This window comes from Apis mellifera, linkage group LG5, assembly GCF_003254395.2.
Source record: "Apis mellifera strain DH4 linkage group LG5, Amel_HAv3.1, whole genome shotgun sequence".
NCBI classification, from domain to species: domain Eukaryota; kingdom Metazoa; phylum Arthropoda; class Insecta; order Hymenoptera; family Apidae; genus Apis; species Apis mellifera.
This window is the reverse complement of record NC_037642.1, coordinates 4,857,323-4,882,985: the sequence shown is the minus strand read 5'-3', so window position 1 is coordinate 4,882,985 and position 25,663 is coordinate 4,857,323. Positions and strand designations below refer to the sequence as shown.

Genomic DNA, 25,663 nt, shown 5'->3' with positions numbered 1-25,663 from the left:
GTGGAGGGGAAAGCGCTTCATTTACCTTTGAATTATTCCGTCGAAACGCTGGCTCAGCGTCGCTCCCCCTCTTTCCGCCTCGCGCTTTAAGGATTTTCCACGATCGGGGCTTCCAACCAACACCGGAATAATTCACATCTCAACCGCCAACTTCCTGCAGGATTACAATTTCCTGGACGATCGTCGATCCCCCGTATCCTCTTACCTCCTCTTACCTTTATTGCCCTCCCAATTCTCAACCGTCGTAAGGATACGATGACCTCCGTCCTCTTCGTCAGTGGGGGAGGGGAAGCCTCCTCCTGCATATCGCCGCCAGATGTGTGTGTACGCGTCTCTGTGATCGTGAATTCTAGACTCGTCTTAAATTCAATTGGATGGATTCGTTGCACTGGAAATAGGATTAACGTGAACTGGATATGGGGGTGGAAGAGGAGAGTTGTCGAGGATGGAGTTACAGTTGTTTTTCTCCGAATTTTTTAATGCGAACTTTTATCTTTCAACCTGTTGTGCGCTTTTGAATATTTTCAATTTTGTTGGAATTTCAATTGTCTCTTTTTGTCGACTCGTTTCATCTCTTCTTATTGTACAAGAATTCGTATTACTGATAATTGTAACATAATCGATCATAATGGTATGTAAACTTATCTTTAAAATTTGATTTCTCTTTTTCTCCAATTATCCTTCAATTTCTGTAATAATTCTTTAATAATATCAAATGTTAAAATATTCACTCGTACATTCATGGATTAAAATCCTCCAACGATATCTGACATCTCATTTCGATTATTTCGATGGATCTTCAAACAGAATCGCACAGTTTAATTCTCTAATTTCCAAGGAACGATCACCTCATCTCTTCGAAACTTTCAATCCCGTATCCATTCGAAATAAAAGATAAATTCAATGCCGAGAGATCTCCCTTTCGAATGTGAAACGAGGGACCATGTGCAATATATATACATCTATTCCTCTTTCATCCTCGTTTGTTTCACCCCGCGAATAAGCATCTAATCATCTTGCCTTGCATTCCAGGAAGATGCGGCCACGGCTCTCCCTGCGAGCAACTCTGCTACGAGCTTCACGATGGGATGTACGAGTGCGATTGCAAGGACGGGTACATCCTTCATAAAAATGGATACAGCTGCGCCGGTGAGTTCACCTCTGCTTATATTCCATTCCTCCTCGATAGACGAATTCTGCTTTCTTCGATTCGTTGAAACCTTCGTGAAATTCTGCTTTCAAGTGAAACTTGGATTTGGAAAATCTGCACGGTGAGAGCAAGGTGGAGCTCTCTAAATTTATTAAATTCAAGTTCTGCGAATCATAAATTGTAAATATAGACGATAATATTTTAAAGTCGAATTTTAGCTGCAAGGTGGAGCTCTTTAAATTTATTAAAGTCAAGTTCTGCGAATCAATTGTAAATATAGATGATAAATCTGATGATAGTCTGTGGAAGATTCTTCTTTTGTATCATGTAGAATATTCAATTATTCTTTAAAATCAAATTTTAGCTGCAAGCTGGAGCTCTCTAAATTTATTAAATTCAAGTTTTGCGAATCGATTGTAAATATATTTTCTTTTTTTTAGAAATGTTAGAGATGAGTAGATCGATAGTGGTTCTTCTGTGGAAGATTCTTCTTTTGTATCACGTAGAATATTCTCTAAAATCGAATTTTAGCTCTAAGTTGGAGCTCTTTAAATTGATTAAAGTAAATTCAAGTTCTGTGAATCGATTATAAATATAGACGATAATATTTTATTTTATTTTTTTTAGAAATGTTAGAGATGAGTAGATCGATAGTGGTTCTTCTGTGGAAGATTCTTTTTTTGTATCACGTAGAATATTCAACTATCCACGTAGATAATTCAACAGGTAGAGTAAAACTCCTATTTCTATTCATATACATTTTCACGAAAAATTGAAATTAATCCTGCGTTATCCACGCCTCGAAACCTTACGCGATAATAAACATCGTCATCCGGGGAAAAATTCTGTCATCCTCGAAGGAAAATCCTTCGAGCGGCACGTAATCAGTGCTCGCGTGCCACACTTCAGACTTCATATCGGCGCCCAAGAAAATTCGCGTCGCGTCGCGAAGATGGATTTTTTTTTTTCTCCTCCCTGGTATCAAGAGTCTCTCACCAGGGACGAGGGGAGAAAAGGGTCCAGAAGTTGGGGTGAGGGATCCGTTAGGGCGCGATAAACGCACGATTCGACGTTCAATTTCATCGCGAGCCTTCAGTTCCTCTCGGCTCGTGTTCCAGCTTATCCCCAGGAATTCAATCCTCGACAAAATCGTATACAGAATCGAATCCGTGTTCCTCCGAGTTTTAAGTCTCTCGTGGAATCTCTTGTCCGTGATTTTTTTTTTCCTGCGTGTATAAATTCGTTTTCTGTCGAGGATAATTGATGGAGAAATTTTTGGGGAAGAAAAAATTTGTGCTCTAGAAATTCCAATAATATTTTTATAACAGCGATATATCTTTCATCTTTCTCGTCGTTCGAATGAATCGTTACAAATTTTTGGAATTTCGAAACGAAGTTTCCATGACGCGAACTTTTCAAAGATCTTTCGTTCGTTCACAATCGCTTTCGCAAAGTTTCTGAATTCTTACTAAAAATTTCAAATCTAACGAATTTTTTTCCCCAAAAGTTTTACGTTATTGTTACTTCCTTCACTTCTCCCCTCCCGTGTTCGAAAGTTGGAATTTTTATGAATTTCAAGAATCTAATGAAGTTTTCGTGTTCGTTTTTCAAGGAAAAAGAAAAGAAAAGAAAAATATTTGCACGATAGAATTGCGAGAAAATATTTTTACATTTGGATACAATTATTTGTTCGAAGAACGAACGCGTTAAATTTGCAAAAGGGATGTACGAGAGCGAAGGGTATCTCGTATTATAGCCTTGTTCCACGTGGACATGTTTTTCGTCGGTCGCGAAAAAGAAATTTAATGAAATGGGTGAAACGTGGAAATATCAAATTAAAAGTCGGCTTAATTAATGTAGTTTTAAAACGAGTTCCCTCTCCCGAGTTGCTTCGTAAACGTTGTTCCCTGTTGTTTGTATCAAAATGAACGTACCATCGATGTGAAACTCTCCGCCTGAAGAATATTCCTGATTTTCTAAAGATCTGGTGATATTTTCAAATTTATTTAATTCAATAAAATCCAATTTAAATTCGGTCAAATCAAATGCCTTATCGAGGCAAGAGATAATCATGTTATTCAATTCGTGATTACAATTTTTTTTCTTTCATTAAAATAAAACTGATTTTAGGTATTATTTTCTTCTAATGAAATAGGAGAAAATATTCAAGTTTTAATATATTATAAAAAATACTCCCAGTTCCAAAAAAATCATTCCGTGGAAAATTTTTCAATAAAATCAAAATTTTCTTGTAAAACAAATACCTTCCACCGTGTGATTTATTCTACGCATCTGTACATAATATAATAATATTCTGCAAAAAAAATTGTAAAAACCAATTCCACGATTTCTATTTAACGAAAGAAAATTCTCGTAAAATTATTAACACGAACAGAACAATTTTCAATCGCCGTTTGATTATTCGTCGATTATTCCCGCGCGCGAAGAAAAACATTTAACGCCGAAGGGTGGAAATGTCTTCCCGGCAAAACCACGTTGAAAGCACGTACTCCGCGCTGCAATAATTCACTCGTCTCGTCGCGTTCCGTTTTGGTCAGGGTGAGAAACAAGAAAATTGCGGGAGGGTGAAGTTACAGTCGCTCGGTTATTATTAATAATGAACCGACTCGAAAACTTGACTGTTTCAGGAACGATCCTTTTCCCCCAAAGAAAATAAGTAAAACTCGATCGACTCGAGCGAGAATTGTCATTGTTTCGAAATTATGTCGAATGATGAAAAACCGACAAGATTTCGCGCAGCGTGATAAATCGATATTGGTTTGATTGAACTTCTATTTCGTCTAAACCAGTGAAAACTTGGATAGAGTTACTGATAAATTTACTTAATAGGATCGAGTCTGTCCGTAGCCCCTGAGAATTCATTGTTTAATATTAGTTGTCCGTCATCTTCAAGAGAATTTAACTTTTAGAATTATCTTTTCGAAACCCTCCTCGAGAATTAAACATTTTTGTCTCAACGTCTGAGAATAATTTATTCTAAAGATTCGATACTCGAAGAATTACCTTTTCGAATATTTAAAATTTCCCACACTTAATTATTCCACGTTGTTTACCACGATAGCCAATGAACCTCCTCCCCCCCGTTTCGAACGAACTGTTGGAATCGTATTATATTTCCGATATTTCACATTTAAATTTTCCGTGAATGCATAAAAATCCCCGGCAAACACACATACATATACACAGTTTCCAATGGCGCAATTTCAATATTCTCCCTCTATTTACCAAACGCACATATGTGCAAATATATCGCGGTAATATGGAGAAGAAAACGCGAATCAAAGGGGAGGGGGTTACGGGCTCGTTCGCGCGTAAATTGTGCCACCGACCACGTTTTGCAACCGTTTCAAAGATCAGGGAACGTCGTCCGCCTTGATGCGCCTCTCTGGCTGCCCGCAACTACTTCGGCGGAAGTAGTTACAACCCGATGGCCCAGCATCGACCCGATCCTTGATGGAAAGGTCTGGTTGCTCGTTCGGGTCGAAAACGAGGATTCAACAGTTTGGAAATAAGTAACCGAGTCTCTGCGCCTGGATTGGATAACGTTTTCAAATGCAAAGACTGTGAGAAATTACATCGATGAGATCGTTCGAAAGGGGTCGAGGATTTAAGGTTGAGATTATATAGGGTGGTTTAAAGGAGAATACTTTTTACGAATATACGGATATTTGTTTATGCAAATTCGTGAAAAGAAAAGAAAATACGTATAGGGAATATGTATAGGAATTGTCACAAGTGTATTCAATGAATTATTTTCTTTACACGTAATTGTAATTCATCCAATTATTCCACGAAAAAAAGAAAGAAAGAAAGAAGAAAGGAATGACTTCAAATTTCTTCCTCTTTCTCAACGTCATTCCAACTTCCACAAGTATCGAATACATCAATCTCCACGAATTTTACATCCCTTTCTGCCTGTCATCCCTTCGAAAATACGAAAATTCCCTCGACTATCCCCCCCTAACTCTGTTACTCGTGAAAACTCGTCACACGCGCCGCGACGAGGAGCGTTTCCATGCGGACGATGGTGGAAAGATGGATCGCGTTTGTTGTAGACGAGGGAAAAACGAATAAAAAAAAAATAAAAAAAGGAAGAAGGCATTCGAATCTGTCTTGCACGCTGGTAGGGAGGAGAGAGGAGGGTGAAGAACTGAAGCCTCTGACAAGGGATCGTTGTATGCATATGTGATACGTAGGCGCACCCCTTTTGCCCGAGCAAATCGACTCCGTTTTGCACGTTCATCGCGCCATTCAAATAACCGTGCACCAGGCTGCTTACTCACGCCGATACAGGATACCATTGAAACTTGCGCGGAAAGATTATCGGAGAATATCGTTCCGTTTGTTCCGCGAGGCAGTTTTATGGGCGAAAATGACGATCGACCCTTCGAATTGTTAAATATTAATAGATCTAGTGAAATTGTTTTTGGTTACTTACTGTATTGGTTTATTTTTCTTTTCTTTCATGAATGATGAATAGGTCGAAACAAGTGTATCGTTCGAGGTGTATTAACCAAGGGAGACGATTTTAATAATTTTTAATTTTGGTTCGATTGGAGATCTGTGTAATAAAGAAGGAAAAGAATTTTTGGATAATCTGTGGTATGGTTAAAAAAACTTGGAATGAGATTGTGCACAATCAATTACTTTATATTTTCTGACTTATCTTTTCTTGTAAAATCATCCCTCAAAGTATAGTATACAATTCAGTAATTTGAATATTTCTTCTACTATATAGATATAATAGCTTGTGAGACGAAGATCTGGATGCATTAATCCATTCAAAAGTTCAAAAATTCCATTCAAATATTCTACTCGAGATAAAGTAACAGTATCTTCGTTGACCTGTTTTTTTTCCACGTGTAAAATCATCCTTTTTGAACGATATTTCACGAATTTGAATTTTTATTTATCAGTGGATTCTCGGAAGAGAATCATTTGAATATTTTGGAAGGAAATTAGAAATTTTCTCATTCGAAGAAAATCGTATATTCGATTAATTCCGAATATAATATTAGCCAATTTTCTTGGATATTCCATATTGGAGATAATTTTATTATCCCTGTTTCCCGGGTTACATTAAACTATTCCAAGTATTCCTATTTGTATTATATTATATTATATTACTATGAATTATTGAATAGTCTAGTAAAAGTCTCTTCCACCGTCACGTTCAATTCCAAGTAAAACGCCCCTACTTTTCCAACACATTTAATTCGAATAAAATAATCTATCTTTCTAATATTCCACGTCACAAAATACCATCATTTTTTGAAACGCTCCCCTATCAATAAACAATTTTCTCTTTCTAATATAATTCCACAAAACGCATCATTCATTTTTCCCTTCCAATAGAAACAAAACGCCTTTCCAAAGGCGTTCCGCGATGCAATCCTTCAGAACCATCGGTTCTAAGCGACGTATTAACGACGCCATTCGATTAACACCAGACGATTCGACTCGACGTCGAGCAAGAAGAGGCAAGCTGGAAAAATGGTGAATATACAAGCACGACACCTGCTAATGAGTGCACGTTGTCCTGACGACGACGTAGCCCCATGCAAGCCCACTTGACGCCATCCAGTCGAAACGCGTACAATACGCTTGGTCCACGAATATATATATATACATATCTCTTTTTTCTTCATTTTTCCACTCTTTTCCTCGTCGTACCCTTCCTGTTCTTTTATTTAACGCCCTCTGTTGGACCTCTATCGTGTCATTAATGTATAATCCTAAGGGGTGTTTTTTAGTCGACACGCTAGGAGCTCGAAACTATGCGGGAAGGGTGGATGAAAAGGGCGAATTAAAGGGTTGTAAATTCATAGGGCAACGAGAAATTCGTTTAAAGGGATTCTGTTTGGTGTTGCTTGGAAAAATTGTTGTTGAGATTTTAAATATAAAATTTTTGAACTTTGTGAAGAACTTTGCGTGGAATAGTTTAGAAGTATTTTTTTGAAGTTTGCGTTGAAACTAGAAATTCTTCTAGTATTTCGAAATTTTTCGAACGTTATTCGAGTTGGGTTGATTTTTAAATTTTCAAATACGAATGGTGAGAATGTAGTTCGGAAACGGCTGTTATGTAAAAATTAAATTTTGGTGGAAAAATTTACGTGCTTTTTCCAAGCAAACACGTTAAGACACGTTTCCATACGAAGGGTTGGAAATTCATAAATGAAATGTTCGAATTACTGAAGTTGCGAATCTTAAAAAATACGACAAATGAGAACATTTTCAACTTCAAAAAGATTGTAAGATTGAATTTTAGAAATTTATAGGAAAACCTTTCTACTAATTTTTTTCTAAAAATTTCAATTTCACGTAGGATAAACAAATTCTTACATTTTTATCTTCGTTTCGAAACGATTGTTATTCATCATCCTTCGCAACATCGTTATAATAATATTTTCCACGTAAAAACCCGTCAAACTTGTTCTCACCTCTCGTCTCCTATTTCTATTCTTCTTTTGTGCCGCGAATTGTTCGCGTAAGAAGTCTCCAACGAATGAATAAACTTTGTTCAGTAATCGAACAAAAGAATCTTGACGGATGTATCAGTTTTCTCGAGCGAGTATCGTATGGAATATTGGAAAGGAAGCTCTCGACTCGCGGGCGAGAAACTTATTTACTTGATACCATCTCCATTCGCGATAATCCAAATTCGCGTGAAACTTTCTTGCTAACGCTTTTTTATATAATATACTACAAGCATTATTTTTTTTTTTTTATTTGCCGAATAATTATGTGTTCGAAAATTGAGAAGAAGATTTTAGATAAGATGGAATCGAAGTAGCTTTTTGACATCGAAGAGAGAACGTAGATAATCTTTAAGTTTTCCTTAAATTTTTTCCTCAATTACTACGTTTATCTTTGAAATATTTCCAAATCCATTCTGACAATAATTCGTCGAGGGCGAAATCGATTTAATTTTTTTCTTAATTCTCTTTATACGATCCGACCAACTTGTCACCGAGAAAGTTATAGCAGAGCTTGATAAAATTACAGAATTTCAGAACTCGGATCGTGGCTCGAAGACGCTCTTGTCGCTCTTGTCCTCCTTCCTCGGATTTCGAAATCCCAGCCAGCCTAGATTCAATTTCATCGAATCCTCGCAGAATTTCGTTTCGAGCTTCGATAACGTCCCTTCTATACAGGAATCCAAAATAATAGGACGAATCTCTTCGAAGGCAGGCATCTCTTGATACAGGCTCCTTAATAGAAACGCTGTGATGATGAGCCTGAATTAACCGAGGATATTATTCTCGATTTCCTCCCTTCAAAGTTTGCTCGACGATTAAACATTGCCTTCGTTTCGCGCTTTGTCCGCTGTTAATTGTAAGGAAACGGATTTTTATCGAATAATGAAACGATCCGTCCAATGAATGCGATTAATTATACGCCACATATTATATAACATTGGAAAATGTTGTTTTTACACGCGTAATTGTAGTTGAAATATTCAGCAACGAATTTCTTCTCCTGCGCTCCGTTTAATTTTTCGTGATTCGATTAAATATAAACGATTCATTCGTAATAATGAATACGAATGAAGAAAATTTACTCGAAAATTAACTCTTTTTAAATCGATTGATTGACAATGATTGTTATTTTTAACGAAATAACGTTCTTATATATAACAGAAAATGATCTATCTTTGAATTCTTCTTTATCGATCATCAGTAACCAATTATTATTAATGTTTCGTGATAACCACTTGGATTCATTTCGTTCCATATTCACGAGGAAAGATCGTGGATATCGATGGATTTCCCTCAAGTGAAATTTCGATCCGTGGAAACAAGGAAGTTGCCGTGAATCGATCCAGATTAACACTACATCCAACGAAATTATTGGACTCGTAACCGTGCAGGCTTCCGTTTCCTACAGATACTGTTGCAAAATTATGCCCATGGGTTGCCGGTGATAAAGAGGTCCGGATCGTATCCCGCCTCGGATCGAACATGCCTCTCGGCTTAACGGTTAAATTACTATCTCTCGAGGTATGGTATGGTGTACACGCATCGTATGTAAACGATTACGATTCGAATTGGGGCTGGTGTCGATGAAGAAGAAAATTAATCATCCCCCCTTCTGTCGAGCAAATCAACCCCTTTGCTCTCGCTGATTGGATTAATTTTTTTAAACGTCTCCTCGTGTTTCCAATTTGTTTGCATTTGTCGAAAGGGTGAGAGTTCATAAAGTTAGTTTATTGTGTTCAGGAAGAAATAGAAATGGAAATATCGATCGAAATTCTTCTTCTTCTTTTTCTGGAAGATATAAGAGTTGGTTAGAATAGGTTTTTTTGAATTATAAAGAAATATTAAATTCATATTGGATCAGAGAAAATTATATCGTTCTATCAACTTGAAGAATTTACACATCGCACAATTTGATTAAATTACTCTTCAATATGAGAACAATTTAAAAAATATTTACCTGGAATTTATAAAAGAAAGTTTCACGGGAATTAAACTCGTTGAAAAGCCCGCCAAGTCAGCCTTAAATTTGCGACCGGAATGAATTGTGATCAGGATTAATGGAACGAGTTTCAACGAAACTTTCTTCAAACCTCATTCACATACACACATACAGACTCAACACTTGTGATCATCCAAACATTCGAAAACAACAATTTTCAAAGTTGAAATAGAATCCGATCAAACTGAATCAGACATCGGGTATTTAATTAACAGAAAAAGGTTCTGTTGCTTTAATTAGTATTCCAAATGCCGACGGCGATAAGTTTGATCCAGTAGCTTCAATGAACGCCATTATACACACACACATATACGCGTACACCTCCTCTTTGATGTTCGATCTCGCGTTTCACAAGCGTTCCCCAAGCGTTTTTTCAATCGATCCTCCTCTTATTTTGTCTGGCCCCTTCTGCCCTCGCTTCATTTACCCTGACCTTCGACTCGATTAGCGGTTCATTAATCCTTCCATATCGCGACTTCTACGCGGATTCCTATCCTTCCTCCCCCCTGTTTGCACCTTTGTCCGTGCCACGCGACGGCGTAATTAATTTTTCACCCTCCTCCTCCTTTTCCTCCGGTTCCTTTCGTCCGAACTGATGAAATTTTAATTGAAAGTCCAGCCGGAGGAGGAGGAGGAGGAGGAGGAAATGGTCGGAAGTTCCCATCCATTGGCGCGTTGCGTTTTTATCCCTCGTTTTCTGGAAACGAAAATTTTGTTCGAGGATTGTACGGGGCGCGTCGTTTGATCTTGGTTAGGTTTTAATTAATATTCTATGTACCTGTGCTCGATGCAGAGTGTATTTTCTCTCCCTCCCTTCTCTCTCTCTTCATTTTTACGTGCTTTAACGTTAGCTTTGTCGCTTTTGCGTTGTCGAAATTGAAAATTGAGGCTGATTTGGAGATTTGGTTCATTGGCCGCGTGAGAAAATTGGTTTTGAATATAAATTCGTCGTGGCATTGAGTAATCTGGAAAAAGAAGAAATGTGTATTAGTAAAAACGTGTTTGTTTAAGAACGACACGTTTAAGCAGTTCTAATCCAAATGATACGATGAAGTTGGAGGAGGAAGAAATCGGAAAGAGTTTCAATTCTACTTGTGAAGAAGACGTGTATTTGAGATGGATATCGTCGAAAAACGAATAAAGGGAAATGGACAATTTCGAGAAGGATAATTTTTTATTTTTTTTATCGTATCGATACAGGTTGCCTTTCCTCGACGACAGCCAATATCGATAAAAGACAATCGTACATACAGCGTAAAATGTTTCTGGTCGAGAGTGGAAAAATAAATGTTTCACAGCGAAGTTATTTGGGATACAGTTTTGTAGCAATGCGTTGATTGATTTCGAGTTTCGAGAATTGTGAATTGAAGCGTTTGCTGAAATTCGAGAATGAAGTGCTACAGAACGAAATACAGTGTATTTGATATATATATATATATAACGGAATCGGCAATGTGAAGCAATTCGAACGTGTTAGCGTGTGTTTTTCAAAAAAAAAAAAAAAAAAAAAAAAAAAATCAATCGCGCGTTTAAAAAAAACACGCGAAACATTTTTCGAATAATATTTTCTCGAATTGAAAAGATCCCCGTAGAGGGGAATCTACGTATTTTAATAATTAAAATATTTAGTCTGCTATTATACGTCGTATAATTCTACGTGTTTGATTATGATACGCAATTAGAACGAGATCCTTGAGATCTTGAATAGGACGTTATCCGTATAATGTAGATGTAGACTCGATACCTCTCTTGGAAAGTTTCCCAGAGCGGCGGTGTTGGTATATACGCAAGGATATTAGTACTCCAATTAAGATTTCTCCGGAGATATCTTTCTTATTAAACTTTCTTGTTTATACGAGTTCGAGACGAATCGAGAAAAGATTTCAATTCCAATTGATTCGATTAACCGCTTGTACAATAACATGTCATTGGACAATTATTTTGAAATTTTATACATTTTGAATCGAAAACTTTTTTTCTATAAGATAAAAGGAAAAAGAAATTAAAGTGCGCTACGACTTTCCCCAATTTTATTTTCTTTTCCAATTTCGGAGCGAAAGATCCTTAATTTTTAAGACGAATTATTTTAAGAATGCCTTAAATAACTAATTTTAAGAAATACATTTTGAATCGAAAACTTTTTCTTCTATAAGATAAAAGGAAAAAGAAATTAAAGCGCTACGACTTTCCCCAATTTTATTTTCTTTTCCAATTTCGGAGCGAAAGATCCTTAATTTTTAAGACGAATTATTTTAAGAATGCCTTAAATAACTAATTTTAAGAAATACATTTTGAATCGAAAACTTTTTTTCTATAAGATAAAAGGAAAAAGAAATTAAAGTGCGCTACGACTTTCCCCAATTTTATTTTCTTTTCTTCCAATTTCGGAGCGAATCCTTAATTTTTAAGAGGAATTATTTTAAGAATGCCTTAAATAATTAATTTTAAGAAAAGTAGTGTAGCTAGGATAATACTTTGATCGAGTACGATTCCATCTAAATCTGTCCATCCATTTCTCAACACGATTCCTCCGTGAATATCGGAGGATATTCACTATGGGAGCAATGTTGAGATATAATCTAGTACGTATCCATCGATTAAACAATTAGATCTAAAGGTCGAACGATAAATATTTGCCGTGCAGCGGAAGCGGCAGTGTTTCGACCAGTAGTTGGCATTAATCACCCAGCAATATTTGCATAGCTTTGCAACGGCGAAGGCGCGTTTCTCTGCCCCTCTCTGTCACTTTCATCCCTTAATGAAACGACACGATAAATTATGCAAAAGCAAACGGGGGGCGCAAACGAGAATCGAAATCGAATTATCTCTTTTTGACTCTTTCCAGCAGCAATTCTAATTCTAAAACCCCTATTCGTCTATTTATCCGCTCAACTTTATTTAAATATTTATATCCTATTCTTCTCATTTTAAATAAAATAGACAGGGATTGAAATTATTTAAATTAAGAACGGGATATCAACGGGATGAGATTGAAATTGGAAAATGTTGTTTCAAAAAATGGGATTATTAATTTGTTTCGAGCATTTCAATATTTTTTTTTTTATTGGAAAATTCGACGATAATCGAATGGCAAGAAAATATTTCAACGAGTTTTTCTTCGAGAAGTGATAGGTCTTGATTTTTTTTTTTTTTCTTACCAATAATGAGGAATAAATTTTACGTATCGAGACATCCGCAAATGAGAAATACCTACGATGGCGTTCATTTTTAATAACGAAATTGCGGCCAACCTGGGAATCCAGCCCAGTATGGGCATCATTTCTAAATCGAGCCGGCAATTGCATTCCAATCGGAATTGTCAGAGCATCTCGCATACCCGATCGATTACCAACATCCTACCCGCGAAGTTTCAGAAATTTTTGAATATAATCGTCGCGCGGCCGCCGTGTCTTAGCTATGTCGCGTGTCAATCCGAATATTTCTTCGTCTAGGAATTTTTCTTTGGGAAAAATTGACGACGAATGGTATGAAAAAGAAAATTTGAATATTTATTTATTTTTTTTTTCGTATATCGTTTCTTTTTGTTGCTTTTTTTTTAACGATCTTACTCCAAGTTTCCTTAGGCTTCTTATTTCCTCTCTCAAGGATTTCCCTCCCCCGTCTTTTAAACTTTTTATTCTCCTATTTTTTAACAAGTTTCAACCCCTTTTACTTTTTTACTCGATACATTAAATTCATTAGAGTTTCAATTACTTTTTTCCTCTAGCGACTCTTTCTCAGTTTAATTTATGATTATTTTAGAAATTCTTGCCCAAAGTTTTCGAAATCCCAACTTTTGTCTATAATTATAAAATATCTTCACTTTCTTTCTCTCTCTCTATATATATTCTTAAAAACTTATTCTCTTAACAAATAATCATCCCTTCAACAATTACAAACACATCACCGTAGCAATAAACATTTTACAAAATAATTTTACAAGAATATTATCTTCCATACGATCTCGCATTAATTTTATCCAATCTCCGCAAATTTATCCCCTCCACGAGGATACAACGACCCCCATATTTCCACGAATCCGCAATATCTCAAATTTTACACCCCGCACACCTGCTCGCGCGCGCCATTTTCAAAAAAGCATCCCACCAGCTGGGGTGTTATGCACCGACTTTCACCTCGACCGAGCTTCACCTCGTGAACCTCCCTCTCCCAATTGTTTCTTCCCTCCGTGTTCCGTAGAATTTATGGGCAAAGTTTTCGCGCACGTAGCCTCTCGAAATAACGATACAACACCCCCTTTGCGTATTCCGCCCTCCCCGCGTTTCTGCCAGAAAATTCGCTCGATAATCCTCTCGCGAGAAAATTATTCTTTCCTCCAACGTGTCCAGCAACCAGTTTGTCCCATTACGAATGGAAAAGCTCCCTTCACTTCTGTCTGAAATCTCTCGTGAGATGAGAGAATCTTGGTCAACCGAGACGTGTCTCGAAGGGAATTGAAAGGAAGATACTGGATATTTTGTTGTTCGAAGTATTAAAGGGTGTATTGATTTTCGAATGAGATTGTTTAATTTTGAAGATTTTTTAGATCGTGTGATTCATTTGAAGAAGTTTCTTCTGCTCTTTAATGTAGAGATTGGACGTAGGGATATTCTATGGCGGTGGAAAGATGGAGGAGAATTTTCCACGTATCCTTTTTATATTATACGTGTCCGCTCTGTTGGAAAATTAACTCTTAAAGTGATCAACTTGCGTATTCCCTCCCCGTGTCTCTGGTATGCAAAAAAGGATATGTAATTATCATTAATTGAACGCGTTGCAGGGGGTGGGATCGATCAGTGATCCTGGATTTTCATTTCCATTAAATATTAATAGTTTCCCTTTAACGTGTCATGTTATCTAAAAAAAGAAAAAAAAAGTATAATCTTCATCATTTCATAATCTTCATACATTTATATTAATCTTGAAATATTAATCCTTTCTCTCGATTGTAAGTTAAACGTTTAAGCATAATAAAGAATGTAAACGATATATTTGTATTTGAACATCGTATTGTTAACTTAAATTTTATTTCTCGCTTAACTGTAATTTTATAGATATCTGCAAAGGATTAAAAGAATCTAATTTACTCGATTTTAAATTTAATACACGAAAGTTACATGTATTTTAAAGAAGAGGCCAGCTAATGTGAAAACGAAGGCTCGATTCGTCGTCGATGAGACGAGTTCGAAATTCTTTCTTTTTCCACGGTTGTTCGTGTTTAAAACGATTTCATTCCTCGACATCATGGATACAATTTCTTAGAATGGAAGGGAACCATCTTTAAATGAAAGAAAACTTCTCTGATGCGTTTGATGAAAGCTTCTCTTTTTTACAATATATTGTGTCGAATCCCTTTGCCTCTCTGATTAATAAAAATCACTCAGTGGAGGTCCATCGATTGTTCGTGAAGTTTATTTCTGATTTTTTCTTTCATTTTTCTTTTAAATCATGGTTTCATCGAATATGAATCGTGAATTCTTTTTGGAAATATCTTTTGTAACGAAGTCTTTTTCTTTCTTTTTTTATTAATTTGCGAACCTTTGCTTCATATTTTTGCACGAAAGCCAGGGATATAATCGATAAAAGATATTGGGATAAATAAGTGTTGAACAATCTCAAGTAATTGAACTAAAAATCATCCTTTGGTAATTAAGATCTTCAAGTTGCAAATTTAGAGTTTAAAAGGTTATTGGAATTATCCTTGCAACGATTCTAATTAAAAGGATTATTTTAATTCATTTAAAAAAAAATTCTAAATAATATCCATTTTCGTGTTTCCCTTTTTCCTTGAACCATTATTTCTTATTTGAATAAATATAAATTCTCACTTTTCGTTGTTGTTCACTGTTGAATAGTAGAATGGAATTTACATTTCCTTTATCCAAATAATAATTCGTGATTAGAAGAAATATTAACAAAACAGCTGGATATTTTAGAATGTAAATTATATATAAAACACTAAAGTAATACAATATAAAGTTGTTGCTCGTATCGGATTTTCAATATTGATACGATGAAATCACATTGTTGAAATAGTTCTCTAGTATCCAAACATGTTGTTTACATTCTAATTGTTACAAGTTGTAATTTGTAATTCTTTCATGTTATGCTCGCTCATGTTACTATCAAATGTTAACAAGCATCACGATCATTCTGCCCAAAGCTTGCCCATAGCGATGTACATACGCACGTCGTGTATTACGTTTTTTCCCAACATATCGTGTTAAATTACAATTTATTACCTAAATAAAAAACGCAAAGAATTCAAGATATTCATTATAATTTTTAAATAAAAATCGTCGCGATTTAATTAAAAACAAATTAAATGTATAAAAATAACTCACGTGTAAACTATCCACAGAAATATCCAGTAGAATAATAATCCAAAATAATTAAATTATGATTATTATAAAAGAGAAAGCACAATTTTCTCAAATATTTTCCAAATTTTTTCTCAAATATACTGAAAAATCAATGGATATATAATGATTGTCGAAAAAGACTTCTAACACAAATGCACACGTGTATGTAATTTCCACTAAATCGATTATAACAAACTTGTCACAAACCACTGATTATAAATTAAACGATATATCAGTTTAATTTTGACTCGATTCGCGACAAATCAGGGGATGAAAACAACGCCTAATTTTCTCCCGTAGAATTGCCTTAGAAAAACCTAATTATCCAAATTTATTTCCCGCCAAGCCTTTTTACGAATCGCTTCCGATATTTGCACACAACCACCCTGAAATTCGCCGATCTGCGGATGGCCGCATCCACCCTTTTCGTATTCAAATCCGCGTGTATTACGCGTCTGCCAATGCATACACGCCGCGCAACACACGTTCGAATTCCTGCAATTTTAATCCACCGTTCGCTGCATATATTTTTGACGGTGGTTCCTTTCTTTTTTTTTTTTTTCCCCATACCGTTTTCGAAAGATGACTTTAATATTCCCTTCTAGATTTTTTTTTTATACGCACTATGGAAAAATGGAAAAATATTCCACCATATGTGTGTGTTTTTATTTTATTATTCTTTGCGATGATGTAGCGAGCTTGAAATATCGATCTTGAATATATAATTAACGTACAGTTCGTTTATAAAGTATTTGATACTCGCTCTCAAAGTATCACGAATATCGTGTAAACGGATGAATATCTAAAATTGATAAAGAAATCAGTGTTTAAAGAATTTTAAAATCGTCGAATGGAATTCGTATACGGGATAAAATTTCGAGAAGAAGGATATAATTGCGTTATCTAAATTTTCCATCATGTTACGTGGAAAAGCGGGGAACGATCGATCGCTCTCGGTTTAAATAAAGGTGTCGAGCGTTCGATTTGAATTCAATTTAGAAACTACATTAATCTCAACAAACGTGCAAATCCTAATCGAGTCCCTGCCCCGAAAGGATACTAAATCTCGCACACAAGCCGGGTCAATCTCTGAAGTGTCAGGAACAATCAAACTTCGTGCATTAACAGTGTACCTTGTTCCAAAGTCAACTATGCTCGCTGCGAAGCGGGTTGAAATCTCGTGAAACTTTTGTTGAATATTATTACTCGATCCGATAGGCCGATCAATCTTTCCCACGACGCGTTCACAAATTTTCTTCTTCAAAATTTATTAATCCCTGAAAAAATTTAAAAAAAAATTATCATTATCAAACAATAACATGGAATAATACACTTTATTATGCATAGTGTCAAATTTTTAATCGAAATCGAAACTATTATGGATAAATATTCTAAGTAAATATTATAAAGTGATTAATTAGTTTTTTAAAATTTTTCCAACAAATATAGTATGCAAATATTTTTTCTAATCGCTCTTTCCTAAAAAAAAGAAAATATTTACCTCAGATAAAACAGAATTTTGCATTAGATAATATTTCAAACATGCTCTCCCTCCTTCTTTCCTCCATCTTTTGTCGTCCAACGGATCCAGATCCAATCAACGTAAGCATCAAACATCCTCCCCAATGAAACATCCGGTGAATTGGATCCAACCCCCGCCTCTGGCACACCCACACGTCGTCTGACCGAGAATACCACGATCGCGCGACGTCCACCGATAATAAACCAATTTTCGCCATGGTCTTTGTAACCTCGTGTGCTTAATTTGGCCGGGGTTCGGTTCATTTTCCCGCGCCGAAGATTTAATCGACCGACAGATGGGAGGGGAAAGGGTTGGTGGCACGAGGAAGCGGTCGAACGACGACCGCATCCCTGGTTATTGTCCCTCCACCGATATAACAACCCCTGGCCCTGCTATCCGCGACCCTGTTACTCGACGTGTCGCGTGCACCAGGGGTGGGGAGGGGTTAGGTGCTAGGCCGTCAAACTCATTTGCGGATACGCGTGTACTCGTTCCGCGGTGAACGCCGGTGAACCACGTAACACGACCGCGAACCCGTCGAACCGATTACCCTATTCCAGATTTCCCAGCAAAATTTCGACGATTCGAGTTAAGAAGGACAGAGTCGATTCGTTCGAGCGACGTCCAATTGTTGTTTTAATTAATTATTCAAAGTTGAAGTTGAATATTTAGATTGGGACAATTAATTCTTTGAAAAATAATTTTTCGTGTATAACGAGAAATAAATTGAAGAGATTGAAATGATCTTTAAATATTGGGAATTCTTGTTGAATTGTTTAAATTTAACATTTTAATTTTGTCGAAAATTTCACGTGAAATTTGTGTCTTCTCGCTACAATTCGCTAAGACTTTGCCTTCTACGTTGTACTAACACCGTAATTAGCTTCATCAGGTGTCTGATAACATTCTGATACTCAACCCCTGATGAAATTACCAACTGCAATGTTGATGAAACGCCAGAACACCCTTGTAAGAAGCTTACGCCAGAAAGCTTCTAACAGTCATGAATGCAAGCCATCGATAGAATTTGTTAAGATATGCGAGGGAAAGAGAGAGAGAGATTTACTTGATTGATTTCGTCTTTATTAAAAATTGCAATAATAATACGATATCCAGAGTGTTTTTTATCAAGTGAAACATCGAGAGATTATCGATTTTCCAAATGTAATAATCTGGTATCGAGGCTTCCGCATCAAAGAAAAAGGAAACAAGGAGATTCCGTGGCATAACGCGTGTAAACCCCTTTTGCCCGGGGTTCGCATCCACGGCTTCCAACAAGATTTTCTTGTTTTCCCTCGACCCCTATGAATCGTTCATCGAAAGACGAAAATAATAGGTGATTCACACGTTCACGTGTATTTATTTTCCTCGATTAACCGAACAATCGTGTAATTAACTGATAAATAAAATGACGGAAACGGAACGAAGGAAGCGCGTAACTCTGCCAACAATACATTCTCAATGTTCAACAATCTCACGAGGAAGGGAATTTCATTCCCGATACGATTGCGCACGAAAGTTACACGAAACTCGCAAATCAAACGATAAACCTCGTTCACTGGAATTCCATTAGCAGTTGTGTTCGAGGGCGACCTCGCGGAGCGAGGGGGGCCAAGTTTTATCGCGATCCGGTTGAAACGCGATTCCACTTTTCATTCCTGCTCCAACATGGTAAATTTACCGAGGAACAGGACGCGATTATCCGTGGTTAATTGTTCCCGCTTCAGTTTCTGCAAGTAACGCATTCATTTTCGAAGTAACTTTCGAAATGGTCGGGAACATCATCCGCGAGCTGATAAAACTGATATCGCGAGCTTTAACGAGGAACGTTGGTCGCGAAAATATTCGAAACTCTGGTCGCTCGTTAAATCGAATCCGGACTTGGAAAGGATTATGAAACGAATTATTCCCCGTGTCTGCTCTTGACAATGAGATTGGAAAACGGAGGATAAAGATTATGACGGGGATAATTGATATTTTTAACATTTTTACGAACGACTTAACCATTGAAATTCAATCCTGTTGAACGTGTTGCGATTTAATTAAAATACACTTGCTTGTTTCGACAAGTGGAAAGGAAATACGATGAAATTATGATGAAAAATTTATTAATACGATGCTATCGATTTCGTAGAATTAATAAATTGTTATTGTAATATTAATTTTCTATATTTTGATTGCTATTGTTTGATTCGTTCAATCTTCTAATAAGCATATAAAGCCTGTTACTGAAATTATCTCGATTAATACAAGAGAAATGTTACAAGATTAAAGAAATCTTAATTGCACAAAGCACAAATTCAAATCTTTGAATCTTATTTTCTCTGTAGAGAGGAATGCATGCAATTCTATCTGTTAAAGCATTAATTTATGCGGTCACTTGATTCAGAGCCTTATATTTCCTTTACCAAACTCAAAATATTTTCACAGAATGGCATTATATGATAAAGAGATTGATAAATTCGATTAACAAAAGCAAAGGGCATATTCAAGTGACGTATTTGCAACAAATTTGAAATTAACGTTGAATAATTTCCTCCAGCTATTTCGCGCACAAATATGCATTATAATTTCCAACTTGGTCTCTTGAGCGAAGATTTTCCTGGCATTTACACACAATAATTTGGATAAAGGACAGCCTCCCTCTTTCCCTTTTCTCATCTTTTCCATCTTCTCCTCTCCATTAGAACGTACGATAAATCGCTCTTCTGGGCCATTAATTTGTCACGAGCGTATCGATCACCGGCTGTCTTCGTTTCATTCATTTCAATACTTAATGAAGATTTCTTCGACCCTGTTGATTCTTCGAATTATTGCATCTTTTATAAAATTAAAGAAAAGTACTTTTTTCCTTTCTTTTCACAACTCGGATAAATCTCCAATTTTTTCCTTGCAATCAAATTGTCTACTTCAATTGGAATTCTCGTGTAAACTGTTGGTGAAAGCTTTTATAAAATTGAAAGAAACGATAAAGTTTATAACAAAAGTTTCAAATCTCAGAGAAGATTAATACATGTATAGAAAAGAAAAGCACTGTAAAATATTCAATCTTCATTTCATATATATATACTTTTCAAATACTTTTTCTATCTCTTGGTGAATCTACCATCCGGATAAAAGTCAGACAAGTCTAACTTCAATATTTTCAAAACTGTACCGATATCTTTAATAATAATCCTCTTTCTCCCCCTGAAGAAATATTTTCGTATTACGACGATCCTCTTACGTGCCTCATAGAATCCTCCTCAGAGATTCTCTTCATCCTTGTGCCTTGGGCAAAGGAAAACCAAAGTTACAAGTCGTCTTTTCCCTGTTATCGAAATTGCTGCTCGTTCAAAATCAACCACGAAGCTGTTTTACAACAATGTTTGAGAATGTTTTTCGTACACGCTGCACTGGATATATACACGCCGTGTCACGTTTGTAAGCGCATTTGCATGCACGGTTAAAGAGGGCGCGTGTCAGTTGCCCGATCTGATTTCGTTCCAAGTCGAAGCGGGTCAACCATCCACCCAAGGAATCCGTCGTAGTATCGCATTCGTAACCAGGATTATTAACTAACCGCTACTCTTCCAACCTGAAATTGTTCAAAGTCGAAGAATTTGGAATTGTCTCGTCAATCGACGAGGATGCACGGATTTTAAAAATAATAATATCATTATTTTATCATCCCTCTGTTCCAATTAATTTCTTCTCGAATGTTTGCTCGAGATCTCTTATATACACGTTTCCATTTAAAAATCCTATTTCTAACATTTTCTTTCGATATCAAATTTCACGAATTATTATCGTACTTTTAAGATTCGAGTTACCTCGATCGAATTTAATTATTAAAGCTGGATGTATATTTTCGAATATCGAAATAAATCGTTTGTATAACTCGTTACTTTTAAGACCTCATCGAGTATTCTCCGTTATTGGAGGGGGGAAGGGGAAAAAAGAAGATCGGCAAGAAAGGTGAAAGGGGGATGATGAGTGGTGCAGAGTTTCGTTGCAAGGAAATGCGATAATTCTTCTGTTGGGGGGATGGGTATTAATGGGATGAAAAAGTGGAGCGTCTTGTCGAGGGTGATTAACGGGGAAGGGGGAGGGTGGATTTTGAAACTTGATAATAATGGCGATGCTCTTCGTGAGTTGTGGAAATATGATCTTTTTTTATCGTGCGTGTTAATGATAGGGGCGACTTTAATCTATCCGCAACACTTATTGGATTATTCAAGGGATTCGATAATAATTTTTAAAAAAAATTACAAGGGGATGCAATGGTTTTCTCTATTTTCAAATATTATATTTTCCTCATACTCTTGTTGGAATTTTTGTTTCGTGGAATTAAATATTATTCGTCTTGTTGTGCTATTGAAAAATCCGCTTATAATAAATACTAATAAAATAGAATTCGAAGTTCTATTGTGTTCCTTTATGGGAGAATTCCAATAATGAGTTTAACGTGAATGTATGGATGAGTGTGTTTTGTTTATATTCTAATAACTAGTCGAAAATAAATCGTCCATTGTGGAAACGGTCAGAGGGAGAGTAAAAAAAAAAAAAAAATTTGATGAGTTCTATTCGATTTTTTCTATATTTCGTAGCTCGCCTAACAGCTGGAAATAGACGCCTCTTATTATCAATCCTCGAATCATTTAACACGATCGAATGTACGAATCGAATCTGATCTTTTTTTAAACGAAATAAAACATCGCCATTCTCGATTTCGAACGAAGAATCGAAAGGATCGAAAATATTTTCTGCACTTTTGTTTATTTATCGTCAACTCGATGAATAACTCCACATCCATCCATTCCATGGATGGATTACGTCTTCAATTTTTTATTCCCATTAACGAGTTCTACTCGACCATAATTTAAGCGCCTCGACGATCTTTCTCTCTCTCTCCCCCCTTTTTTTTCCTTTCCTCCTCCTCCTCCTCCTCTGACACAACGATTCACCACGTCCACAAGCGTGATAATAGTAAATTATATCCGCGGTTGATGCACAGCACGCGCCTATTTTCTCGCCTCGCCTCGCTTAATTGTAAATTTCCCTTTGGAGCAACGCGTTAAATCTAGCAGATAAGTAATGCGCCCATTTACCCCCTTCTCCTAACTGTTCAAGGGAAATTTACCGTACGTCTGTTTCGTAAATGTTTCAATTAAACGTGAAGTATAGATGATGTGTCACGATAATTGACAAAGATAAAGAGATATTTAAAAGAAAAATAAAATTCTGCAGGGTGAAAGTTTAAAAACTGTTTCGACTGAAAATTGAGATTGGAAGGAAGAAATTTTTATTTGTAGGAAATAATATAATAAGAGGATACGTTGGACAGAAGATAAATTGGAAGAAAATGAAAAGATATTAAGAAAAACGAAGGAATAGTGTCAGATAATCAACGTTTCTTTTCACTAATTAAATTCTAATTAGATTATACTACGTTTCCTATCAATCTTTTCATCTTCTAATAAATTATTCTTTCCTACAGTGAAAGAAAAAAAAATGTTAAACTTTGGAAAATCTGTGATTGATATGAGGCGCGAAATATGGAGATGATAGAAATTGATGGAAACCAGAGGGGAAAGAAGAAGAAGAGGAGAAGGAGTTTTGTAAGTTATCGTCATGGGAATGGAAATTTCGTGCGAATGTTCAAAGAGGGTGGTAAAGTTTGGAGCGTTGGGAGTATGAAACAAGGATGTTTGTACTGAATGTTTGAGATTAGGGGTGCGAAAAGGAGTGCGTGGCCATCCAACGTTTGGGACGAGACTGTCTGTGGAGTTTGCCTGGATTAAATGGAAGAAGGGGAGAGAAAGAGAGAGAGAAAGAGAACGGATAGGGAAAACTATATAGTTACACAGTTTGCGTAGCATATCGATTGTTACATTAAATAAAAATCTTCACCTATTCTTTTTTTTTTCTTTTTTACAAAATCAAAAAAAAAAATTAGAAATAGTACATGGAACTTACAAAGAATATTATTCAAGAGAATTAATTAATATGGTGAAAAGAAACGGTGCATCACGACAAAAATATCCTCGACTTGAATTCTCAATTTGCCAAGGATTGTTTGACGAAGGAGCAGTCTGAAAGTGTGATGAAAAACGTCACTCAACCAACACGTCCACGTAGTTTCGCCAAAGTTTGCGGACAGGTTATATGCGGATCAGCCTTGAAGCATTAACCTTGCCACTTTGAAAGAGGAAGATATTCGAGACGAATAAAGAGGGAAGCGAAGCCAGCTTGTAACAACGAACCTTGGCTCGTTTTTAAATACTCAATTGAGACTACGATAAAATGTGAATTCCCAATTATTAACACGTCGATTGTCCATTTAATCTGTTTTTCTATGAAACAATAGTTTTCCCCTCTTCGAAAAATAAGTTATATATAAATTCTCCTATTCTATTTTACACACGTTGGCCCTCAAATTCGAGTGGTCAATTATTAAAACTGTCCGCCATCTGAAAGGAGAGACAGTAATAATATCTGGAGATGAAAAGGAACCAGAATAAAAATGGATACTCGCCGAGGAGTTTTTCATTCCTTCTCGACCACTTCTGGGAGAAGCTGTTGAAATTCGTGCAAATTTCACGAGCCGACTAAACGCACAACCCGCCCAGATTAGCGCTACGCTCGAATAAACGTCAGCTTATACACGCTGGACTGAACTGGTTCCTCCTCGCCAAAAGATTATCGTCGAAAACTCAGCTGCTGCCACTTTGGGATCGCAAACTTTACCCCCTCCCCTTTTCTTACCTGCGAGAGAGACTCGACTACTTTCCTAGTAGTCGGTCGACTTATCCATCTGACGCGTCTGACCATTGATCGAACTTTCCACTCAGGAAAAGTCGATAGCGTCGATAATCGTTTCCAAGGTTATCGGGTTCGTGATAATGGTATTTTATTGGTTATTTTATAAGAGCACTATTTCATCATTGTTTTTTGCGATAACGTTTAGAGTTTTTAATTTTTCTTGTTCTTTTCATATTTTTATGTTACGAAGTCGTGTATTCTTTTTATAAAAGAAACGAGTTTTGTCTGGAAAAATGAAAGGGAAATATATGAAAGTACGTGAAAGATAAGAATGGTATTTTTAGAGAAAATTTGAAACAATTTCAATCTTTCCATCCTCGTCGAATTTTGAAAACTTTTTTCAATTTCGAATTTTCATATTTCACGATTTCGAAACGATCAACAACGTGAAATTTCGATTCACGAATTATTCAAATTTAAACGGAGAGAGAACTCTGTATTTTTTTTTTTTTTTTAATTTCAAACTTGAAATATACGAAAACACTCTCTTAACACTCCAATTCCATTTTATCCCGATTGTTTCCTTTATCGTCCCGATTATCTAAGCTATAAAAAACGAATCCAATTTTCGTCGACCTCGTTTAGCAGAAGTTTCCAATAAAACCGATTCCCATACAACTTGTACACATCGTATCGCGTTAGTTTTAACTCGAACAACCCTCCACTTTCGCCATCTCGAGGAGAGGAACCTCTGCCTTCTCTCTCTCTCTCTCCTTCAATTTGCTCTTATAAACGCGAAACATCCCATCCTATGCTTTGGCGGCGATTCGGGACGGAAGAGAATTATCCTTAATTCCTCGCAGCCGATAACACCATTTTCGAAGTTGGAGAATTCCTGTCAGACTTTGTTCCTCCGTCGCCTCCTCTTTGTAGGATTCGAGCTGTTCCACCCTTTGTTTCCACGAGACATTGTTGTCCGGTTGAAACAATATCGACGTAAAATTTCCATTTAAGAGAGTTAAACGAAAGGGGAGATTTTAATCGAGAAATCATTCGTTTCTTCTTTCTGCTCTTATATATATGTATCATCGATGGAACGATTTTAAATAAGATGTTTGTAAGATGAATTTTCTTCTTTAGTTTGTTAATTTTCAAATAATTTAATAATCTTTCTAAATCAATTTTTAATTCTTCGCGTTATCACGAACGAAACATTGTTTTTTCATGAAGAAATTTTCCAAGTTCAATCAAAATTTCCAAGGAAATAGAGGAAACTATTTGAACTTATTTTCTATCATATTTCCCAAACTTTAAACAAGTTAAGAATTATCGATCGATGTAATAAATTCTTGATTTATCCTGGAACCAGAGTTTAACGAATTTAAA

At 36.2% G+C, this 25,663-nt stretch overlaps 1 protein-coding gene across 4 annotated transcripts in view; it reads left to right on the top strand.

Moving 5' to 3' along the window:
- The window catches only part of LOC409782 (pikachurin), a 175,791-nt gene that overhangs the window by 50,211 nt on the left and 99,917 nt on the right, over positions 1 to 25,663 (top strand). For all 4 annotated transcript variants that reach the window (XM_006561063.3, XM_006561065.3, XM_016912367.2 and 1 more), the window contains one exon: positions 1,033 to 1,149. In XM_006561063.3, the coding sequence (XP_006561126.1) occupies positions 1,033 to 1,149 (117 nt within the window). The remainder of the gene's footprint in view (positions 1 to 1,032; positions 1,150 to 25,663) is intronic.